Genomic DNA, 23,940 nt, shown 5'->3' with positions numbered 1-23,940 from the left:
ATTTTATGAGCTGTTGTGCTATCTACAACAAATTCTGAATGTATTATCAACTCATGCAGAATTTACAACAAAGCAGAAAGAATTTAGTCATTTCTTTCGACTAACAACGTCCCAGTCCGCCAGGAGACGCCGAGCTGGGATGACTCGGATGAAATTTATATTTCTCTCTCTCTCTAAGCTCTGAGGCTCTTCTGCTGTCTGCATTAAGCCTCCGTGAGCCAAAGGAACATCAAGGTGAACAATAAACTGCCGATAAACTTTCCTTAAAAACATTTCTCTGTGATTCTGAATGGTCAGTAGATCGAGCGGTGGAACATCTCCAGGTGGGAAAGCAGCTTTATGTTTCTTTACAATGCTGATAATCACGTCTGGACTTACACAGCCTTTCTGCAGTTCCTCACAGCTGGGATCAGCCTCAGCTGTCCCTCCTCTGTTGTGTTGTACTTCGTCAGGTCGAACTCGTCCAGAACCTCCTCTGACATCTGCAGCATGTAGGCCAGAGCTGAGCAGTGGATCACAGAGAGTTTCTTCTCTGAACTGTCCTCTGACTGCAGGAACTCTTGGATCTCCTGGCATACTGAGCGGTCCTTCATCTCCATCAGACAGTGGAAGATGTTGATGCTTCTGTCTGGAGAGATGGTGGTCCTCATCCCCTTCAGGTTTTCGATGGCTCTTTGGATGATCTCTGGACTGTTGTCTGTCCGGCCCAGCAGACCTCCTAAGAGTCTCTGGTTGGACTCCAGAGAGAGGCCATGAAGGAAGCGAACAAACAGGTCCAGGTGGCCATTTTTACTCTCAAGAGATTTCTCCATTGCTCTACTCAGAAAGTCATCCAGGGGCAAGTCACTGGTGTCTTGTTCCAGAAAAGCCTGCAGCACCTCTGAGTTCCTGTTGGTGTAACAGTGGAACATGTAGACTGCAGCCAGAAACTCCTGAATGCTCAGATGAACAAAGCAGTAGACTGTTTTCTGGAAGATCACACACTCTCTTTTGAAGATCTCTGTACAAACTCCTGAGTACACCAAGGCCTCAGTCACATCAAGACCACACTGCTCCAGGTCTTCTTGGTAGAACATGATGTTTCCTTTCTCCAGATGTTCAAACGCCAGCCTCCCCAGCTTCAGAAGAACTTTCCCATCATCCTCCATCAGCTCCTGTGGAGCCATTCTATGACCCTCATCATATTTCTGCTTCTTCCTCTTTGTCTGAACCAGCAGGAAGTGTGAGTACATGTCAGTCAGGGTTTTGGGCAGCTCTCCTCTCTGGTCTGGAGTCAACATGTGCTCCAGAACTGTAGCAGTGATCCAGCAGAAGACTGGGATTTGACACATGATGTGGAGGCTCCTGGAGGTCTTGATGTGTGAGATGATTCTGCTGGACAGATCTCCATCACTGAACCTCCTCTTGAAGTACTCCTCCTTCTGGGCGTCAGTGAAGCCTCGTACTTCTGTTACCCTGTCAACACATTTAGGAGGGATCTGATTGGCCGCTGCAGGTCTGGAAGTTATCCAGACCAGAGCCGAGGGAAGCAGATTCCCCTCCATGAGGTTTGTCAGCAGCACGTTGACTGATGATTTCTGTGTGACGTCAGAAACGAGCTGATTGTTGGTGAAATCCAGTGAAAGTCTGCTTTCATCCAGGCCGTCAAAGATGAACAGAAGCTTACAGACAGCCAGCTGCTCTGCTGTCACCTTCTGTAACGTTGGATGGAAAACACGGAGCAGCCCGAGAAGACTGTACTGCTCATCTTTGATCAGGTTCAGCTCCCTGAACGAAAGCACAACCACCACACTGACATCTTGGTTTTCCGAGCCCTCTGCCCAGTCCAGAGTGAACTTCTGCACCGAGAAGGTTTTTCCAATGCCAGCGACGCCGTTCGTCAGGACCACTCTGATGTGTCTCTGTTGGTCAGGTAAGGCTTTAAAGACGTCCTGGACCTTGATCTGAGCATCACAACGAGTCCTGATCTTGGAAGCTGCCTCAAGCTTCCTCACCTCGTGCTGAGTATTCACCTCCTCACTCTGTCCTTCTGTGATGAAGAGCTCAGTGTAGATCCTGTTGAGGAGGGTTCCACTTCCTGATCCATCAGTTCCTTCAGTCACACATTCAAATCTCCTCCTCAGACTCACCTTATGTTCATCTAAAACCTCCTGCAGACCATCACTCACTAAAAAAAGAGAAAAAGTGCAAGACAAAGGAGAAAATTTGGTGATTATTGAACATAAAAGACCACTTGAAGAGTAAGAACTGAAAACATCTAGACTTCAAGACGTTGATATGAGCAGGAGGACATTTTAAGCTGTTGCAGCTGACAAGCTAATCGTCATTCTACTGCAGCCTGACTGATGCTGGTGTTGCAGTTTTCCTTACTGGATGACGTTTCGACCTGCAGGACAAGACGTTTGTAACGTTTACCCGTAAATTCCACCAGCAGCGTAATGTTGCGACGCGTATGATGGCGCTGATCGCTGCCATCGGGTGCGCTCTGCCTCCGTCCCTCCGTTCTGCTCCGTGGAAAACACGAGTCTATTTTTCACAGACGACGCATCAACCAGCGCAAACTAAATCGAGCCAGACCGGAAGTCAGACACAGGAAAATGACAAAATGTGAGTTAACAAAAGCAGGAAGGCCAAACGCTCTGCTTCTGAACCCGGCTGCACGGAGGACGGAACAAAAACACGCCGTCTGAGCTACATCATGGTGAGGCGCCGGGTGGAATCTCGGGGTAAGAAACGGGCAGACGTTAGCAGGAAAGCTAATGCGAGCTGCTGTTTGAAGTCTCGTCGTGTCTCGGCTGTGACACAACAGTGACTTTACTGCTTTACACAGAGTTGAACAGTTTACATTAATGCAAAGACAGGAGGCTCTAACCACAGTCTTACTTTCCACAGTGCTGGTCTGCCTGGCTGTCAGCAGTCCAGCTCTCGTTCTGGATCTTTCTCCACACTGGGGGCAGGAGAAGTCTTCCAATGAAGCAGACTGGTTCCAGTATGAGGTGATGCACTGGATGCAGAACCAGTGTCCACATCTGGTAGAGACCGGATCCTTCAGGACGTTGTGACAAAAAATACAGAACGGCTGCTCTTCCTCGCCAACAGGACTCCTCTTCCTCTTTCTGCGAAGACATTTGTTTCTCATTAAAACGATTTGCTGATTGTTGTTGAAAATGTGTGAGACACACAGCATGTAAGGCTGCTGCTGTCTCACTTCTTTACAGGAAAACAGTCTCTCACGTTTTGTCTGCGGGTCCGGGTTTACTGCTGAAGAATGGAGGCTCGTCTTTGGACATGTCACTCTTCATGGACAGACCGCTGGACGCTGGACACTTGGCCCTCTGTGTGGTGTGCTGAACTCTGCAGACAGCAAGATATTTGAATTTAGATCACATAAATCTCTCTGGTGACAATCACTCAGACAGCTCTAAACACACAAACTGCTGCTCCTGTTGGTCTAAACGTTCACAGGTGTCCTCTGAGACTCGAGTCCAGCTCGGTCTGGAGATTCTAAGAGGAAGACGGGATGAAAAAAGTTCTCTTTGTCCACAAAAGGGTTTTAAATTCTAGTTAACTGTTGCATTTTGGTGGGAATTTCATAAATCAAACACAAAATAAATAATGAAAGCACGTCTTTGTCGGAAGCAGCAGAAAATGAGCTGGTTCTCACGGTTTGTCTGAGGGTCCAGGTTCATGACTGAAGAACGGAGGCTCGTCTTTGGACATGTCGCTCTTCACGGACAGACAGCTGGACACCGGAGACCCTGCTCTGTCCTCTTCCTCCATGCAAGCAGTCATCCTGTCGTCTGCAGTCAGTCTGAGAGGTGAAACAGTACAGAGACATTCAGGTGAAAGGTGCTTTTGGGAAGCTCAGCTTGAGTCTGACTCATGTTTTCCTACAGAAACACCACCAGGAGTCTGTGGCCATAAAACCCATAACCAACGTTTACTGCGACTCAATGCTTCACCTTCCATCAGGTCAGTTTACAGGAAAAACAGTCTCTCACGGTTTGTCTGAGGGTCCAGGTTCGTTACTGAAGAACGGAGGCTCGTCTTTGGACATGTCGCTCTTCATGGACAGACAGCTGGACATCGGGGACTCGGGCCTCTCTGTGCTGTACGTAAATCTGCAAACATCGAGGTATTTTTATTTATAACACATGAATCTCTGATGACAATCACTCAGGCAGCTCAGGAGGCTTAAACGATTGATTTGAAGTAAAATCCAGACATTCAACTGTGAAAATTTACATCCAGTTTGGGGGAAACAGCAGCACTGCATGACGGACAGGAGTCCCAAAAACCCTTCTGTTTGTATTCACACGAGTATATAATATTTAATGAATATTTCTATATTGAAGTCTCTCCTGTCACAACATGTCAGATGTCAAAATATTCTGTTTCTACACGATGCTTATGCTCACAAATGAGAGTTTATTCAACCGAACCGGAGTCAGTGATGATTGTTGAACAGTGGAAGACGAATCAAGAAGGTTTTGGTGAGTTTTATTTGGTTTTTGATTGTTTTGGGAGGATAAAATGAGTGTTTCTGTGAACAGAGTCTGGTGGCTTCGGTGACATAACGGCTGTTTGTGGTTAAACAAAAAGGACCTTTCTCTTTAACACACAGGTCTGTCTCTGTAGGGTCCTTTCCAGAATCTTATCACACACTTATTATCACAATCAAAGTCTGAAATTTAAAGGCAAGCTTGTTGTTGGTTTGTTGTCGTCGTCAATGGCGCATTGCATTGTGGGACATGTGTGCGGGTGTAGTGCCCATACTGAAATATTCACCTCACGTACTGCGTACTCATACTACGGACAAACGGAAAAACCTCACATATTCAACAGTATGTTATGGTGGAATTCCTTCATTTTATGATTCAAACACAAAATCAACAAAACATAAAAACAAATAAAGCACGTCTTTGTCAGAAGCAGCAGAAAATGAGCTGGTTCTCACGGTTTGTCTGAGGGTCCAGGTTCATGACTGAAGAACGGAGGCTCGTCTTTGGACATGTCGCTCTTCACGGACAGACAGCTGGACACCGGAGACCCTGCTCTGTCCTCTTCCTCCACACGAACACTCATCATGTCGTCTGTCCGAGAGGGGAAGCAGAAACACTGAACACTGACAGGCTGTGAGCTCTGAACACAACATTCAGGAAAAACAAGTTTGTTCAAGAGTCACGCAACCATGAAAGAACAGGAAGTGAGTGACACGGAGAAACGGTGAACTCCGCGCAGACGACACTGCTCCTGCTCGTCCTCATATCTCAACCATTTATCACGTTACTTCGACTGTGAAGTAAAAAGTACGTGCAGTATTACTACTCACTCTGCCTCTTTTCATCCTTCTTGAATGTTTCGTCCACTCAAAATGGAGTCTGACCTGACACTTTCAGATCGTCGGCCTCCTCCCTGCGCTCATGTCTCCGCAGCTCCTGTTCAGAGCTGCTCCCCCTCCTCCGCCTTTACACCGTCAGATGACTTATTCTCCAGACACGAGTCTGTTCAACCCGAAGGCGTTTGTCCAACTAGCGTTTCGACGCCATGACTTCACCAGCACAGCGGAGGCGTCTGGATCTTGGTAAATCACCCGAAGCGCTGCTTTACATTTGCGTCACACGGTGTTACGGCCTGATGCGCGTTCTCGTCGGCTCGTCACCGTGTGGACGAACAAGTTAGACCAGACCTGCTTTCGCCGCGATTCTTCCGCATTTAACCCTTATTTCCCGCTGTCCTCCCGCAAATCTCCCGTATTGGTAACCTCTCTTTAAAAAAACAAACAACAAAAGTTTGCCGTTACGTTGTCAGGACACGTGATCTCCTGTGTTTTTGTTTGACGTGTTCGCTTCATTCCTCCGCCGCAGCAGGGGGCGGTGTGGAGAACATTAGCAGTGATAGCTCGTGAAGAAGAAGAGGAAGGAAAACGAAGAAGAATCAGGCGCGAAATGTGAGATTGGAAGAAAGAAAAAGACTTTAATTCTGTGAAAGGAACCTGACTTTGTATTTGGGACTTGTTTACAGCTGGACTGAGTATTGTTGGGAACATTTTGTATGAATATCGGCTCGTTTAGGGCTGGAACAATCTATCTATCTATCTATCTATCTATCTATCTATCTATCTATCTATCTATCTATCTATCTATCTATTTAAAAACAACTTCTATTGAAATTGTACAATGTACAAAACTTGCACACAAACATGGCAAAAAATTCACATTTGTAGAAAGATTGTAGTAAACAAAAATAACATATCTATTATACAAGGGGGTAGAGTTTCATATTAAAAAGAAATCATCTCAACATCACCTCATATCAAAAATAAATCAATAGACATATTATATACTATAAATCAATTTGTTGAGTCAGTGGAAAAATCTGCCAAACAGTTTTTGTGCCATTTTATTTGAAATACCAAACATAACATTTTCTTTGGAGATCAATGGAAAGAGATTTTTTGTTTTATCCATCTCTGAATTTATTGGTCATATGGCATGAGAAGAACATGTGGTCGGTGGTTTAATGTCATTTCTACAGAATCAGCATTTATTATCATCAGTGTTAAAGCACAAATCAATAATTCTTTGGAGGATGAATGTTCATCATTTTGAAATGCGTTTCTTTTGTTTAGGGGCTTCAGTCGTGGCTCTATAGACTGATGAATCGTTATGTTTCTGCTTAGGAAAACAAATTGTTTGGGCAGTGCTTTTTGTAATTTCACAAAATCTGATTTTAAGGAGTTAAAACTTTGTTTAACACAAAATAGTTCATAATCTAATAAATTTCCACCATCGTCCATTAAACCTTTCTTCATATAGTGTGGCTTGTTTCAGCAGTGAAAATATGAGATCAAATCATGATCATAAAATAAAATAACAATGAACAGTCAAGTGGCAGCATGTGTGGGTTAATACGAACGATCTGACTTCTTCAGTGGAAAGTTTCAGTTCAGTTTATGGTGAAAGAGGAGGGAAAGCCAGATGTAGATGCGTGTGCTCCGTCTCTGTACGAGACATTCCTCACAGAATAATCAGCATGGGGGAGGGAAAGTGTGGGCTGCATGACTAAAGCTAAGCTCGCTGGAAGAGTTAGAGCGGCAGAATATCCATCCTTCACCAGGAAATGTGATCTCTTAGACTCTTTTGTATATAATGTCCATACATATCATGTATATCTGATGTCATTTGTATCCTTTTTATTGTCTGTTTGTTCTTTTTCTACTTCTCCTTTTTTTTTTGCTGTCTGTAACAAGAACGTTTCCTCAGCCTGGATCAATAAAGTTTTATCAAAATAGCATCTTAATGTTTGGTGTGCTGATTTTAATGGACACGATGCTTTATGGGGGAGTGACAGGACACACTGACGGTCAGGTAACAGAAGAGGAGGTGTGCTGAAATGATGGCAGTGACAGCGTGTTTGTGTCCAGCACCACTGCTTCGTCTGTGATCGGGAGGGAACGATGTGGAGATGGATTCTTAAGACAGCTAACAGGGAGACATTTCCTGAATGACAGTCTGAGTCAGCAGAGAGGAATTCAGCAGAAAGAGAAAGTAGAAATAAACGGGCTGAGGAAGGAGCACAGCACTGATCAGCTTTGATCACTGCGCTTTGCTGTCAAAGTCTGGAGGCTGAGACAGTTGATCAAAGCCTGATATCATGCAGGAAATTTACAGATGACACACGAGAAATGACGAAGATGATGAGCAGGTGGAGGACAACGACGAAAGTATATTAGAACATGGAGATAATGCACAAGAGAGGAGATGTTATTCAGTTTTCCAAGGACGACTGGACTGGAGAGGGGCTCCGAGGGGACACTGTGTCCCCTTAAAACAGATAGTAAAAGAAACGTGAAAGAAGAAGACGAAGGACGAGCAGGGCTGGAGTACCTGCAAACAAGTTTCTCACCCAATGAGAGAAGATTTACCTGAACTGAAAGCAACAGTATTTTTCTCATGTGCAAGTCAACATATGGCAGATTTCCATAGAACAGTAATCCAACAGTATTCTTAGAATATAAAGCCACACGGTATGTAAACAGGCTGCACGTGTCACTTGTTGACATACCGTGTCTCACGTGTTTTATGGTTTCACAGAGGTTACTTGCACCACCTGCTCCTCCCTCACACCGCGCAGACTTCATGCCGAGGTCGTCTCTGTGGTGTCTTTGTGCTTCAGCTGCAGGTGACACCTGACGGCGCAGATCCTCTTCAGCTCTTCTTCGCTCTTCCTCATGAACGCGCACCGAGAGCACGCGCTGACACGTCACGGAGTGTGCACTGCTACGTCCTACAAAGCCACGCCCATCCGTGTGAAGCGCCAGGTGTTTAGGAGTCACCGGAAACCGGAAGCAGCGCGAGCGTTCTTTACTACGGATGCAACGGAAGTAACACAGTCATTGTTGCCGGAAGTGTGACGCACTTTCCCGACTGACGGCGCCGTCACAGATCAATGTTAAGGATTTTTTTTTTTTACTGTTTAATCAAACGCTTCTCATTAAATAACAAAAGAGATACAATAAGTGAATTAAAGCATGAGAATAAAACTAAGATCAAGTTAAGACAATGCAGCAGCAGCAGCGATGCCACAACATCAAAATCCACACAAAGTGGAAGAAAAGGTTCAGCTGACGTTTCCTCCGTGTTTCTCCACCTGATCTGAACTCTTGGATCTGTGGTTTGGTTTCATCTGAAGGGTCTTTTCATTAGCTAACTAATTAACATCAGTTAGACCAGATCACTGAACTTTAGTTTACCTCGACCGTTACCGATTACTGGTAGCGTCTAAGAGGAAATAAGAGCTGAGGACAAATGAATGTGTTCATTTTAAGACTACACGGCAGAATCACACGTGATTTTTCCAGATAATTTCACTCTGGCTTTGATTTAACGGACTTCTTGTAATTAAGGCATCATGTTCAAACTTTGGTCTGTAGCCCGTTTCTTCTTGTGAGTGTGGAATTTTCCCAAGAATGAAATTATCTGTAGATAAAAACAAACAAACCTTTTCATTAACTTCAAGCTCTTAAAAAAAAAAGGATTTTTCTTGGATACATTTGTTGCAAACATTTTACTGGCGACCTCTAACTTTAAGACAAAATTTGTCCCTAACCAGCCAGATTTTCTGCTATTTAACTTCTGCATGAAGTGAAACTCAGCAGAACGATCCTGGAGGCAGGGTCGCAGCTTTAACGCCATTCCTCACATATTTATAGATATTTATTTATTCCTGGTAATGTCGGCTTTTCTCAGGAATATAACCAATGAAATGGATCACTGAAACCTCTAAGAAGCAAAGCCTCAAAAACTGCATATTCTCTGTGTAACTTCATCTGAATTCAGAGGGATCCATCATGTTAGTATCTGCCCATCAGCAGTAACAAGCTGTTTAACCAACACGACACCAGTCAACCTGTTATACAGTGATTATCTTCAATATTCTTGTTATTCCAACTGTAGGTGTATATCTAATGGACAAAAAACCTGTGACAGACAAACGACACCACAGCGTCCGGGCTAAGAAAGAGCATAAAATGTTTATTACATTACATTTCAATACAGAATACATGTTTCTATGTTGACACAAAAACAAACCAAATGGAATCTGTGTACAGAAACCGATTGTCGCTGTGGATTCGGCCTCCACCTGGTCTGTGAGACGCCATCGGTCAGGACACGGCACACCACAGGTCACATGAGACAGGAAAACCAAGTATTCACAACCGCTCGTTTGTCGTGGGAAGCTGATAAAAAGTTGTTTTATTCTTTTATTTTCTTTATACAAAACTGTTGTATTTATATGATAGTGATGAACATTCAGTTTCAGTGTTACATGGTCACATTTTTTAAGAGTCTGTCTTCATATTTTCTCACTGGGTTTCGGGACCAGCAGCTGCTTTTTGGTCGATCCTCCTCACAGTTTCACCCTTTCCACGTTTTTCTTAATGGAACACATTCATGCCAGAGGTCCAAACCGGCTGGACGGAGCAACTTTCAGACCAACAACGAGGCTACGAACAGAGCGAAGAGGCGGGAGGAGCAGCAGCTCGCAAAGAGGAGAAAAGAAAATCAAAGGTCCTTCAGGGACACGAGGACTGACAGGAGACCATCAGGCCGTCTGCAGGATGGAACTGACCAGCGGTGGAAGAAGTACTCAGATACCTGAACTAAAGGTAGGAATACTGCAACTTAAAAATACTTCACGACAAGTAAAAGTCCTGCATTCAGAACCAAATTACCAATGAACAGCCAATTGTACTTCAAGTCCTCAGAACGCCAAACATAGTGTTTTTTATATTATAGGAATCTTATCACTGATGCATTCATGTGTGAGCTGATCTGAACTATTTACCAAAAATAAAAATCTTATAAAGGCACTTATGTCTGTAACTGAGTCCTTAAACCGTCTGCTGCAGTGCAGTGAGGAGATTTCAGCCTGTTTCTGTTTCAGCTTGTTTAGAAAATCTCTAGGAAGAGAAAATGAGGCCGAACGCTGCACCAAAAATCAGATGTTCACTGAACTCTATTGAAAACATGGAAATATTCCCACTTCACTGGCTAAGAAATAAAAACACTGACTTGATTCCAGGCTAAAATTACTTGATTAAGGAAGTTTTTTTTTCACTTAAAACCTGTTTTGATTATTCTGAATATTGATTCTACGACAAATAATGTGCAGAATAACTAGAGATAAACACAGTGAAGTGAAATACTACGTTTCCCTTTGAGATGTAGTGGAGTACAAGTATAAAGTAGCAGAAAATGGAAAATACTCAGCAAAGTACGAATATCTAAAAGATGTACTGAAGAGGAGTACTTGTGTAAATGTACTTAGTTACTTTCCACCACTGGTAGTTACTATTACTGCAGTAAATCAGACCTCATCATAAGTGAAGAGAAGACCAAAGATTATTTTTCAGATTAAGGTAAAAGTGTTACTTTAATTTTTTTTTCTGGATTCAGGTATTATAACACCTTGGGCCTCCGCAGAAACCAGAAAAACTAAACATTAGTTGATTGATATGAGCTGGAAATTGATTATAAATGGATTGTTTTGATCAAAGATCAGACAAACTGACTGTGTTTGGAGCCACAGATGAAGAGTCAGTGTTCAGCTTCAGTCGTCAGTCACAGACTGAAAACTGAACCAGCAGAGGGCAGCGTTCACTTCTTATGATCCACATATTTGGAACTAGCTCCCAGAGGACTGCAGGTCTGTCACTTCATCTCAATCAGGACTGAAGACTTTTCTGTTTCAGGGTCATTTCATTCTGGTCTCACGCTGCACGGAAACTGGTTTTATGAGTTTTATTCTGTTTTAGCTTATTTATGTCCTGTTTTACTGAATCCTATTTAAAGGGGTTTTTTTTATATATTGCCTCGTGTCTCTTAACACCTTTTACAACCCAGAAAGTCAAACAAATAAAACAGAACGTAATAACTTGTTGATCCTTTTTAAATTAACTGACCTGAAAACAATCAAAGGCAATATATTGAATGTTTCTCCTCATCAGCTTCATTGTTTTCTGCTGATTGTGAATCTGATGCAGCAACACGTTTCACAGACTGAAAGATGTGGAACGCTCCAAAAACACCTGTTTGGAACATTCCACAGGTAAACAGGCTGATTGGTAACAGGTGAGAGCATCATGATTGGGTATGAAAGGGGCATCCTGGAAAGGCTCAGTCATTCATAGAGGATGGAGCGAGTTCACCACTTTGTGAACACATGAAGGATGAAGGAGATGAACACATGAAGCTGCTGTCAGTGAACAGTTTGATTATTGATGATTGATTGTGGTTTTATGTGTTTTTCAGAGTAAAGGCTGTTCTGGGATCAGGCTCGTCTTTGAATGAATGGCCTTCCTGCTGAAAGATGCTCATATTTAAATGATGTCACACTGGTCCTACGGAAACTCTGATGGACAAAATATATTTTTTCTGACTTTTCAAAGACCAGCAGATGAATCAGTGTTTTGTGTATTTCTGCCTGACTTCTTCTCATCTGGTTCTTTGAGTTATAAGTTAAAATAGTGTTTGTCGTCAGCCTGGCACGCCCTCACTCTGATCAACCTTAATGCGGCCTTGAGGGTATGAGGCACTAACACGTCTTCTAGATGAACTACGTACATTCTCATTTGGTTGGTGCAAACAACACACGCGGCAATGCTGTCGTGGATTCAACACGCCACAGGTGAAGAGCTCAAAGTCCACGGCCACCACCTGAAGGTGTGCGCAGACATTTTCCATGTTTTTAATTCTTAGCCTCTTAATACGTCTTTCATTACCATCTCTGTGGTTTAACTTAGTAAAATTTCATCTTGGCACAAATGTTCAGTGAACGTTGAAGGTAGAAAATCAAGTCAGGACGGGTTTGGTCAGATTAGTGCTGGATCTGTGGAGCAGTTCAAAGACTGTGGGAAAGCCTGAGGTGAGTTTGACTGACATTAACACACATGTTCGTACATCTCAGGAGGTAATTAAAGAGCTGCTGACGCGCCTAAAGGTTGGTGCAATTCCTTGAAATTCCCATCAATTCTTGTTATTTCTCACAAACATGAAATCATCGTTGGACTTCATGAAAACTGCCTGTAAATGATCGAATGAAGAGACGGAAACTAAGCGATGAAAACAACCAGGAGCGACAGACGATGGATGGACTGATGTATTCAAAGTGAACAAAAGCCGGTGAACAATACAAAATCTGAACCAGAATGACAGCTGAACATCTCCAGACGGACTAAACAGAGCTTTTCTTTTCCTGCATGCAGAACAGAGCAAACACAATCGCACCTCTCATGACGGCAGAACAAACTGGAATGATTCAATTGATAAAACACTATGTCAAATATACAGTCACAGGGACGGGTCAGGACATCCACTTCTGTCTCTACTGGCTGTGGCGGCTGGTGCTTTAAAAAACAAGAACCAAACAAATGAAAGACACGTCACAACAGTCTGAACCTGCGAGTGGAAGCCAGCCGAGGAGACAGACTGCCGTCAGTTTACAGTACAATCACTTGGTAAAAAACCTCCCAGTCCCACAGATACTGGATATACACAACGACTTGGTAAACTCCAATGAAAGGAGAACAAAAAGACAAATAAAGTAAACGAGCATATAAACGAACCCCTCAGATTTAGTGTTGTATGTTACAGCTTAGAGTACAAAAAGCGGCTGTGCTGCCGGCGTGAGCGGCCTTTAACCTCCTCTTAGTGTTTCTCAGCACAGACCGTCCACACGCCGTCATCCAGACGACGGACGATCACTCGTGTCCGTCTGTAAACGTGACAACAGGTTGAAGTCATGGACGAGGAAGGAGCGTACAGACGTGTCGTGTACTTTTCTGTGTTTCCTTATAAGATACTGAATAAAACAATAAAATGCATCTTTCTAAAAACATGGAAGTATTTGTCGTCCCGGGAGCGTCGCCTCAGCTCGCTGTGTGTGTGTGTGTGTGTGTGTGTGTGTGTGTGTGTGTGTGTGTGTGTGTGTGTGTGTGTGTGTGTGTGTGCGCATGCCGTTTAGTGTCTGTACATGTAATGACTTCAGTGTAATGATCAGTTAGTGTCACTGACGATCACAATGACCATGTGCTCCTCGTCCAGATTACCCACAGTCCTTTTGGCCGCCTGCAGGTACTGTTGTGAGAACTCTCCAGGAGGGAAGGCGTACAGCATCGCCCCGGGCCCTCCCTCTTTAGCGGCGGGCAGGCTCACGACTCCCGCCGCTTCCTTGTTCCGCAGGTAGGTCACCAGGTGGCGAAGCAAGCGCACCTGCAGCCCCGGCTCGGGGGCGGGAGCCTGCCGGTCGATGGGGCCCTGGATGGCCAACAGGATCGCAAAGCCGTCGGGCCGGCCGAGCTTAATGCGGCGCGACACCTCGTCGAGTCGGGTCTGGTCCATGCGGAGCCGCTGGGCGATCTTCAGCTGGCTGGGCTGGTTCTGGCTCTGCAGCTTCAGGCTGTCCTTCATCACCGTGTTGAAGAACGAGGAGCCCCCCTCCAGCATGTACAGGTCTGTGGGGAAACTGCTGTTCTTCAGGGCGAAGAAGCCGTGCCACGTTTTGGAGAGCGAGGCCTGGGCGAACTCCGACAGCGTGCTGGGAGACGAGGAGGAGGAGGAGTGCGTGTCCGTGTGGGTGACAGGCGAGCCGGCGGCCACGACCTCGCTGTTTCGATGGTGGTGGTTGTTGAGATGTTCGATGGAGGACCTCTTGCTGTGGTGGCGTGCTGATGGCGGATCTTCTTCGTTGGTGGCAGGATGCCGCCCCCACACGTCGCTGTCAGGGGAGTGGTCTCTTGGCTCCGTGGTGGAGTCCGGAGCTCGAACCCGTGCACGGTCCGGACTGGCGTCAGGAGAGACGGCCCCTCCCGGGCCTCGAATTCGCGACCTCCCCCTCTCCTTCTCTCTCTCTCTCTCCCTCTCCTCTGTCGGCCTGTCGGTGGACGGACTCCTGCTCCTCCTCCTGTTCCTCCTCTCCTCCCTCTCCTTCAGCCACCGCTCCCTGCTCCTGCTGCGGCTCCTTGCTCCTCTCCCACTCCTCCCAAAAGCTTCCACCGCTGCCGCTCTCCTCTCCAGGCTACGGGTGGGGCTGGTGGGAAAGTCTCTCTCCACCAGGGCCCTTTCTCTCTCCCTCTGGGAGAGGAGGCTGTGGGAAGGTGGCGAGGAGCGCTCCCTGGCTCCCCTCAGCTCTCGCTCCAGGCTGCGATGGCGGCTGTAGGTCTCCCCGAGGATGTCGTAGTGGGACGGGGGTGCGACGGGGGGCTGGTAACCGGGAGGGAATGGCCTGGAGGGGCTCTCCTCTACTTTAGCAAAGTCCACCCTCAGACGCCGCTCGGGGCCACCGAGGGGGAAGCCCCTCATCTGGGTGCAGGCGGCCTGAGCGGCATCCAAGCTCTCATACTGGATGTAAGCGAAACTGTCCCCCTTAACATAGTCGATGTTCCTTATACTTCCAAAGCGGTCGAACTCCCGAGCCAGGGCGGCGAGGGAGTTTCCAGGCCCAAGACCGCCCACCCAGAGCCGCGTGGTGGGGTTGGCTTTGCCGTAGCCAATTTTTATGGGGTTGCCGCCGATCAGCCGCCCCTGCATGGCCACCTTGGCCCGGTGGGCCATGTCCAGGTTCTGAAACTTCACAAAAGCATATGCCCCACCCTGACCACGAGCCGGCCGTTTAATCACAACATCCTCAATGATGCCATACTTGTCAAAACCCCTCCGTAGTTCAGCCTCTGTGACGTTACCATCCAAATTTCCAATGAAAAGGTTACTGGTCGCCCTCTGATCGTCCTCAGGTTTTAAATCCTCCACTACAGGCATTGGAGGGAAGCCATAGGGCCGACCCCTCTCATCCAGCATACCATAATAATCCAAAAGCCTCTCCCTCTCCCTGGTGAGACCCAGGGTCTCCAGGGCGTAATGTCTGGCTCTGAGGTCTCTGATGCTGCTCACCCCGGGCCCCGGGGGGGAGAGGGACCGCTGCCTGTACGGGTACGGCGCGTGCAGCGGCAGATAACCGACGTCTGGCGGCGTGACACTCCTCCTCCGGACGTACATGGGTTCGATTTTCAGCTGTCGATCACCCAGAACTAACCTGGACGATTTGGCGTGCCTGGCCTCCTTGGCGTCCTCCGGGTGCCGAAAATTCACGTAGGCGATCCGTCCCAGCTCCGGCGTGTGCGACAGTTTCACGCTGACGTCCCCGAACTTTTTGAACTCGTGGAAAAGCGCGTCCTCCACGTCCTCGTCCGACACCTGCGAGCCCAGGTTGCTGATGAGCAGCGTTTTGTACTCCAGAGTGCCCGGCCTGGCGGCGGGGAGCTCCGCCGCCGTGGTCCGTAGCGGCGGACGGCCGAGGAGGCTGAGCTCGTGGCGGTGGTGGAGCTCCAAGGCGGCCGCCCGCTCCTCCCTGAGCCGCGGCTTCTCTCGCTCTCTGCTTCGGCTCCGGCGGTGATACCCGCGGCTCTCCGCCAGCAGCAGAGCCAGCGGCGGCGGCGGCAGCTCCTCTCTCCGCGCGCTCTCTCGCTCCCTTTCCCGTATCCGCTTAGCGACGGCCCTGGACGGACTAGTCTCTCTCCCGGCCTGCCTCTTCATTTTCAGGGAATGATGGAGCTCAAACTTTTCGGTGCCTGCAGCGGGAATCCGGCCTGGAGAGCGAATTCCGGGAGTGTTAGCAGAAATAACGCGGCAGACGGGAGCTCCGGCGAAGACACGCTACCTCTCCGAAGGCTGGATACTTGCATATATGTCGAATTAAAAGGATAAAGTCGTTTAAAAACATGTCAGCATCAGAGGATCTGCACCTACGCCGCCATCTTGGACAATGGGAATGTGCGCTTTCCCTGCGGAAGGCGGACACCGAGATGACGCCTGTCGGCTGCCGTCATGACGTGTCGCGCTTCAGGAATAAACGTTATCCAGAAAATACCGAACATCTATTTATCAGGCTTTTTTTTTTTTTTTGTTTAATGTATATTCACGTCAGACTTCTTTAAAGACATAGCTTAACTTCAGTGTGAGACCAAAAGTCATTTACAGAAAAAAGACGTTTTCATGAGACTGACATGGACAAAAGTCAGGATTTTATTTTCACTCTACTTCTCTGAAATGCAAAGTTTGAAATCCATAAATGCAAATAAAGTGAGAGATGTACTATAATGGAATGATTTACAGACTACACATACTGTTTGAATAGTTTTTGTATTTTCACTTAAAGCAGAAACATCCAGTGGAGGAAATGTTCAGGCCAAATATGTCAGTGAAAGTCGGAATACCACAACTTAAAAATACTCAGTACTGGTCCTACATCCAAAAAGGTGCTTCTGTAAAGTTAAAGCAGTATTATTAGCAAAGAGTACCAAATGTGAAAGTACACGTCCTGCAGTAAAATGTGTCCTGTGTCTGATCTCTGATTCTGTTTATCAGTTTGTTCAGACTGAAGCTTCAGTGTTCCAGCAGCGTTTTACTGCTGGAGCTGCTGCAGGCGGAGGTACTTTAAATACTTCATATACTGTGAGCTAGTTCAGGCCAGTGGGGCCCAACGTAAGGGTCAGGCCCCTCCAGTGGGTCAGATCAGTCTGAGGCGTCGTCACATGCTGGATGGGAAAGAAGAAAAGTTCTGAGACAAAAACGTGTCTTCACCTTTTAATTTTACCTCTTTGAGCCTCAAACTGGTATTAAAGCCGTCAGATAAACGTAAAGAGGAGAAAGATTTCCCTTTGACTGGTGGAGCAGAAGAAATGAGCATAAAATGGAAATAATCAAGTAAAGTACAAGCACCTCACACTGTACTTCGGTATGTGTACTTAGCTTCTCTCCACACTGGTCAGTTTATAGTCCTGGACATGTTTTTATGACATGACTGAGCTCCTCTCACAATCAACATTCACTCGTCTCCATTTCATCTGTGCAAACAAATGTTTTACTGTCAGATATTTTTTCTACTGTGTAATTGTACAAAATAAACACATATTATTATCTATATGTGACTCACACGTGATACAATATGGAAATAATATTCCCATACCCTTCAAAAAAAATGTCCATATATAGTTGATTTTCATTCTGTATCTTTTTTCTTTCTTTTTTTTTTTTTTTTGCATCTTCTTTGCTCTTTTGTTCTTTGCTGTCTGTAACTATTTAATTTCCCCAGCGTGGGACTACTGAAGTTCATCTTAATGACTGACACTGTGCTCATGTTGGTTCATTTTCTGTCAGGTTTTCAGGACATCAGGTGACGTCTGGACCCTTCATGCTGTTGACATAAACGCGTCAAAACATTTTAAATGTCTGAACGAGTCCTCGGACGATTCTGAAAGATCAGCTCGCACATTTCAGCTCACGTCTAAGAGAAATCACACCCTCGTCTCTTTCCTCATATTTTAATGAAAAAGTAGAATAGTACAGTTGTAACAAATGACTGCTTTACATGAAAGGTTAATGTGAAACAGCATGTTTTCATTTTCCATCAAGCATCACAAACCTTTTATGTTTTTTTTACGTACACGCCGTTTGCTTACATCGAACAATAAAACATGTATCCCTTCTGAAAGAGGCGACGGTCGGGGTGAGGGTGGGGGTGAGGTGGTGGAGTTCAGTTTCAGCTGTCACTGCAGCACGCGGGGGAAGAAAGGTGGCGTTTCCCTCCACGTTCAGGAAGCATGAACACTGGTGACACAAAGGTTTTCAGTTCACTCACAGTCAGTTTTCTATTTTTATCTTAAATTTCAGCACTTATCCAACTCCTGATTGGACGACAGTGCAGCTGATCCCAGCGCTGCTCGGAGGTGGAAGGTGAACAACAGACGAGCTGAGACACAAAGCTGACGACGTGCAGAGCAGCAGCACAGAAACCCTCTCAGTCGAAGCAAAGCAAGGAACAAAGACCACGTTTAGAAATGACAGAAGGTAAATCCTTAAAAAAAACCTGCAATAAATATCTAAATATTTCTTACGCTGCTGAGAGAAGGATCGGTGAACCTTCTGCGTCAAAGACGAGCTGAGCGTCTGCTACGTGGGATCTGCAGAAGAAGCCGATTATCTGCTGTTTGGGGGCCGTTTCCATAAAAGTGTGAGGACGACTGGACGCTGTCGTCCTGCAAAAAGCCTGAAACTGCAAAGTGTCACGAACAAAAACAAAACCAGGAGGTAATTTGATTTTTAATAACCGAACAACGCGTGACTGAGATCCTGGGCTGGAATATGAGCGACTCTCTGAACGCCTGTGCGGGAGGGGGGTCACAAGGTTTTAAAGGATGGCTTCATGCTCTTCCAGTCTGTCTTAGTACAGACCTCACATGCCCACATGTTCACTGTATTCGTCACTCCTCTTCATCAGGCCAGTAAGAGATCTCCTCTGTCTGTAATTAGCATGTCAGTGATTAGGAACAAATGTGCTCTCATGTTCCGCTGAAGCTTTAATATACATCTCATCTTCCTTTCGGGGAATTACTGACATAAAAAGGGAATTTCATACTAAAAAGGCTGGAGGACATGGACTTGTTTTGACTAACTCAAAGAGCTGAAGCTGCATATTCACTTCAGATCAGCCTCTTACACTGGGGTCACATTAGACAGGGATGTCTTCAGGGCCTGGACAGACTGACGACTCTTTGGATGGACATGTGGGCATGTTGGCGCTGTTCTAAGACAGAGAGCCTTCAAGTCTCAGAGAGACCAGCGTCCGCGTTCACTCGTCCTCGGCGGCACATCGTGGAAATCAGGCTGAGGCTGGAGGAGCGCGACAGGACATTAAACACGTTCTTCAAACACGATGACTTTCTGATGAATCAGCGTCCTTTCATTAAGGTGTTATCGGCTGGCGTCTGCAGAGGCTGGAGACGTTCGATGTGTTCGAGCTGCAGGCTGCACACTGACCAACACGCTTTGCTTCAGAACGGCGGCTCCCTGCTCAGCGACAGAAGAGTCACAGATACTCGTTTTTTCCATTAAAATGCATCAACGGATTACTTGGGTTGGAGAATATAACCAAAGGTCCCACGTTTAGCCAACGTACTGTGAAATGTTTTGACTACACAAGCAGACAAACTGCTCCTTGAATCAGCTCCTGTGCACTCTGATCGTCCCCTCACACTCGATTTAACAGCAAAGGTCTTCTTCAGCCTTCATCATTTAACATAACATTACCAGATCAGTGTACACCTCCAAAACCCATAAGACCAAGACAAACAGTCAGACAAAATCCTCCTCCTCCTCTTCCTCCTAAGTCAAGTCCAAAGTTGTTGGTTGTCTATGTTTGGCTCCTCGTTACAGTTCTGTCCGTGCCTTGGCGGCTGAAGGGGCGTACTTGGGCATGAGCTCCGTGATTTTGCGGATGAAGTCGGACTTTTCGGCGCAGCCTTTGCAGGACTCGCCCCACTCCTCCAGGATCTTCTTCAGGTCCTTCACTTTAAGCTTCTTCAGGTCCACTGTGCTCAGGTCCAGCTGTTTGTCTACACAAGAAACACAACAAAAGACACAAAGTCATGACCCGGCTGCTGTGATCCCTGAAGGCGGAGCTTGTCACTCCTTCGGGAGCTGTTTTTAATATGAGCCGCAGCTGATTTGTTTGTCTCGTGCACAGCGGAAATGTTTTCTGAGACCTCCAGAATACACACAGTGTGTTTTGATCTGTTTGTTCACAGTGAAACTGCACAGAGCAGCTTTGATGCACTTTTATCAACAACCATCAACACTGCGACTCAGCAAGCGTCTACATGCTACTCAAAGAAGCTCAGAGGACAACGAGGGGTGTCTCATCACTGCGGCTCAGACTCAAATCTAATATTCTCCCTGGCAGCTCAGTTCGTGTAAGTAAATTTTTATTATTGCCTTCCATCCATGAATGAAATTAAGCAATTATTTATTTCTCACCAAACACCTACACAAAGACACAGACGTCATACACTCGCATGGTTTCTACTACTGCTCTGCTGAGGACACCCAGCGATTCTTGTCTTTCCCCCATCTGACACTCAGGTGGAGGCCTGCCTTGTTGTGTAGGCACCACCTAAAGCTCAACCTGGTTATGCCGCTAACAAAAAGCGTTTGTAGCGTAGCACTGAAAAGGACACACACGACGTGCATCTCTGCTGCTCCGTGGTTTGAATGCACGCGCTGTAAGTTGTTTTGGACAAAAGCGTCTGGTGAATGAGTGGAACGTGGTGCAGGTGTAACTCTGGGTCTTATGGTTTGGAAAAATAGAAATACGGCCGAGCTTTTTCTCCCTTACCGTATTTCAGTTCGCAGATCTGGCTGTCCTTCTTCTTGAGTTTCTCGCAGATCTTGTCCACTGGGACGTGGTAGCTGAGAGGCTTGGACACCTCGTTGATCATCTTGGTGGCTGCGTCATTCGTTGCCCCGATGTAGTAACACTAGAAACGTGAAACGGGAGAAAGACGGGTGATTTGACTGTTCAACCACGCATGATGGGTCTGTGGGTGGGTTTCAGTTTCCCTCTGTTTCACTGGCTCACCCACCCTCCAGACACCACCAACAAAGAACATGGAGGCTCTACCACGGCAGACTTACAGCCCTGTCGTTCATTTGGTCAGACTTTACGAGCTGGTCTGCTTCATGCTGCCTTTTTACAAACAAACCAAGAGAAGCAAGACACTCGTTCATTGGACGGTTTTGGTGATGTCATAATCCTGCATCATCAGCGCTACATGACCTCATTTTAAGCCGGTGAGTGAACTGATCCTTTCCGACGTCATGAAAAGTGTCTGGTTGTCAGCGTCTTTGGAAGTCGTGTCCCATAACAAGAGACAGGCAGAAAGAAAACAAAGACAGAGACGTGTCTTTACTGTGTGGTCGCTGCGCCTCCTTTTCACTTTTGAGGAAAAGATGGAAACTCATGAGCTGCTTTGTGCTGCATGAACACAACGCGGTGCTTCTGTCTAATGGTACAGAGTCACTCTGACAAACCACGAGGGAGCGCCTTTCACTGGTCAAACACATGCAGGACCTGTGAAACTGGACCCTTGTGTGTCGAGTTCCAGCTGCTACGCTAACATTAGCCACTCGACCTCCTGAAGAAGCGCAGCTGGTTCGTGGGTGCTGAGTCTTAACATTCATTCAGTTTTCATGCCAGACAGATATTCTTCCTCACAGCTCAGCTTCAGTTCTGCTCCAGTCAGAGGTCATGGAGATGGTGGAGATGGTGGAGATGGTGGAGATGGTGGAGATGGCGTGCAGGTGGGCGGGTGGTGTGCGTAGCAGGTCAGAGCCCAGATGTAAAGTATCTGATGTCAGTTCTTTCCAGCAAAGCTGTAACATGCAGCTCACACTTTCACTGTTTCAGACCTGAAGCAAACATCGTGATAATTCCACTGTGTCTGATTTTCAGCCACAATAACTGTAGCATGAACATTTAACTCCAGCACAGCCACAGAGGAGCATTTCACTTCTTAAACAAATAACAAATACATTCACTTTTACTTTTCATCTCATCCAAAGTCCAAACACACGACACTGAAGGACCGACTCTCCTGATGTGCAGTTCACTTACAAAGCGGTTTTCTTTGCCTTTGGCGTCTTTGCAGCTCTTCACGATGGCCGTCTCGATGTCTGCGTTGTTGAAGTTTACGTTATTGTCCTTAAGCGATTGGTAAAACCTCCCGAGGAAGGTCACACACACTGAAACGAAGAGGAAGACTCTGATTAAACAGCTTCAGAGGCAGTTGGGAGATGTGTCCTCACAGTCACTCCCACCTATTGGAGGGAGAGACTGTGAGGACACATCTGTTTGCACACTGCACTCTGACCACCTTCACCTGCATCTTCTGTGTACTTAACATTTAAGTATACACACAGTACTATTGCATTTTATGTATATTGTATATACGTTTCAAATGCTGACTTTTTATGTCCTGTGAGTTTATTTTATCTTATTTGTGAGTTCATCTTATTTTATTTTATCTTATCTTATTTTATTATCTTTTCTTTCTCACACAGGGGTTGCAATGCAAATTTCATTGACATGTCCATGCTCAATGACAATAAAAGCAATCCTGAATCCTGAATCTTGAATTTTTGCTGGGAGAGTTGGTTTTCAGTCTTTGTGGATGAAATTTAATTATATTAGCTTATACAGAAATGATCATATAGTAACAGCTGTTGATCCACGTCAGGCACTAAGGACAGACAAGGACCTGGAGCAGCTGTGGACAGACACCAGGACGGTGATGCTGATCATTTCCTGTCCTGAACACAAACCCGGTGGTAAACTTTTACCGGCCATAAATCTTTTCTTAATTTTGACGTCAGCAAAAACCTGATCTGCTTTTTTTGTTACAGCGAATACAAACAGTGAGTTTTCTGCTGAGGAACAATCAAACCATCAACATCTACAAACAACAACGTTCTGTTTTTGTGTGTTCACAGGAAGTTTCTCTCAGCTCTTTACTCCTGTGGGAAAAAAATAAAATATTTCAAATAATGGACGAATAACCACCAAAACACATGTGGAGCTTTGACACGAGGAGATTAAACCAGTTTAATTACCAGTAGGTGATTAATTGATTGATTAAAGGACGTAAAATTAATTATTCAAGTCTTTTTTCCAGCTCAGATGTGACAGTTTGCTGCTGTTCTTTGTCACATATGGTAGTTTATTTAAACTGTGAAGGGTTTGGACTGTTGGTCACCATAAAATCTTAATTTCACTGATTGATAATGAAAATTACAGTCCGATTAATCTGAGCTGTAATATTATAATTATCATCACATAACTGAGGTTTGTATTTCATGTATTTGTTGAGAAGTGAGGAAGATTAATTTGAGAAATCATTTAATGTGTTTACTCCTGAACTGAAGCCTGACATGCGGGTGATGGTGGACTGGTCCGGGTTTTGGATCCGGTCTGATTTTTAGACCCAGTCCAGGATTTTGTGATGTTTAAGAGAATGTTTTTCCTTAAAGAACACGGTGTGGAAATGACACGAGTATGAGTGAACAGACTCTACGGCTGAAAACGAGGCTCCGTCGTTACCGGACACCTCCACACCTGCCGGGCGGCTCGCGCTCTGGACCGGAGCTCTCTGCTAACTGTGAGACTGTAAAAGTTGCTGAAGGCAGGCAGCCATTCACGATGGAGCTAAGTGAAGCTAGCAGTCAAACCTACCTTCACACTCTCCTTCCTTCAGGGCTTCCGTAGAACCGGGAACCAGGGCGAGCGCGAGAGCCACCGACAACCCCCGTAAACACAACATTTCGACACGAATAACAGATATTTAGTCTGGAAGCGCTGCTAACACGGAACACTTCGTACTCACGAGCCGCCGCCGCTTCACTACAGACACCGGCAAAGTGAGCACGCAACCGTCCCAGCTAGTACGTATTTCCGGCGCTACGTCATTCCGTGCAGCCACCTCATTGGCCAAGAGGTCCGACTCTTCCTGTAGTCCTCCACGCATGTTCCTCTGATTGGACGAAGACGGAA

At 46.0% G+C, this 23,940-nt stretch overlaps 3 protein-coding genes across 3 annotated transcripts; all 3 read right to left on the bottom strand.

Moving 5' to 3' along the window:
• Nucleotides 1–374: 374 nt before the first annotated feature.
• Nucleotides 375–6,093, bottom strand: LOC143330115 (protein NLRC3-like). The gene is made up of 7 exons (XM_076746330.1): nucleotides 5,333–6,093; nucleotides 4,958–5,093; nucleotides 4,002–4,121; nucleotides 3,665–3,811; nucleotides 3,235–3,354; nucleotides 2,884–3,116; nucleotides 375–2,167 (listed from the first exon to the last, which is right to left on the bottom strand). The coding sequence occupies exons 2-7, from the start codon at nucleotides 5,086–5,088 to the stop codon at nucleotides 375–377; spliced, it is 2,544 nt and encodes an 847-aa protein (XP_076602445.1). The 5' UTR covers nucleotides 5,089–5,093; nucleotides 5,333–6,093.
• Nucleotides 6,094–9,516: 3,423 nt separating this feature from the next.
• Nucleotides 9,517–16,319, bottom strand: rbm15b (RNA binding motif protein 15B). Its single transcript, XM_076746344.1, has one exon. It carries the CDS (start codon nucleotides 16,092–16,094, stop codon nucleotides 13,560–13,562), a length of 2,535 nt encoding a protein of 844 aa, XP_076602459.1. The 5' UTR covers nucleotides 16,095–16,319; the 3' UTR covers nucleotides 9,517–13,559.
• Nucleotides 16,320–17,867: 1,548 nt separating this feature from the next.
• Nucleotides 17,868–23,804, bottom strand: manf (mesencephalic astrocyte-derived neurotrophic factor). The gene is made up of 4 exons (XM_076746319.1): nucleotides 23,623–23,804; nucleotides 22,009–22,136; nucleotides 20,731–20,872; nucleotides 17,868–19,951 (listed from the first exon to the last, which is right to left on the bottom strand). Exons 1-4 carry the CDS (start codon nucleotides 23,708–23,710, stop codon nucleotides 19,767–19,769), a joined length of 543 nt encoding a protein of 180 aa, XP_076602434.1. The 5' UTR covers nucleotides 23,711–23,804; the 3' UTR covers nucleotides 17,868–19,766.
• Nucleotides 23,805–23,940: the final 136 nt, after the last annotated feature.

Source organism: Chaetodon auriga, chromosome 2, assembly GCF_051107435.1.
Source record: "Chaetodon auriga isolate fChaAug3 chromosome 2, fChaAug3.hap1, whole genome shotgun sequence".
Classification (NCBI taxonomy): domain Eukaryota; kingdom Metazoa; phylum Chordata; class Actinopteri; order Chaetodontiformes; family Chaetodontidae; genus Chaetodon; species Chaetodon auriga.
The sequence above is the reverse complement of the archived record's forward strand: the minus strand, read 5'-3'. Positions and strand labels throughout refer to the sequence as shown.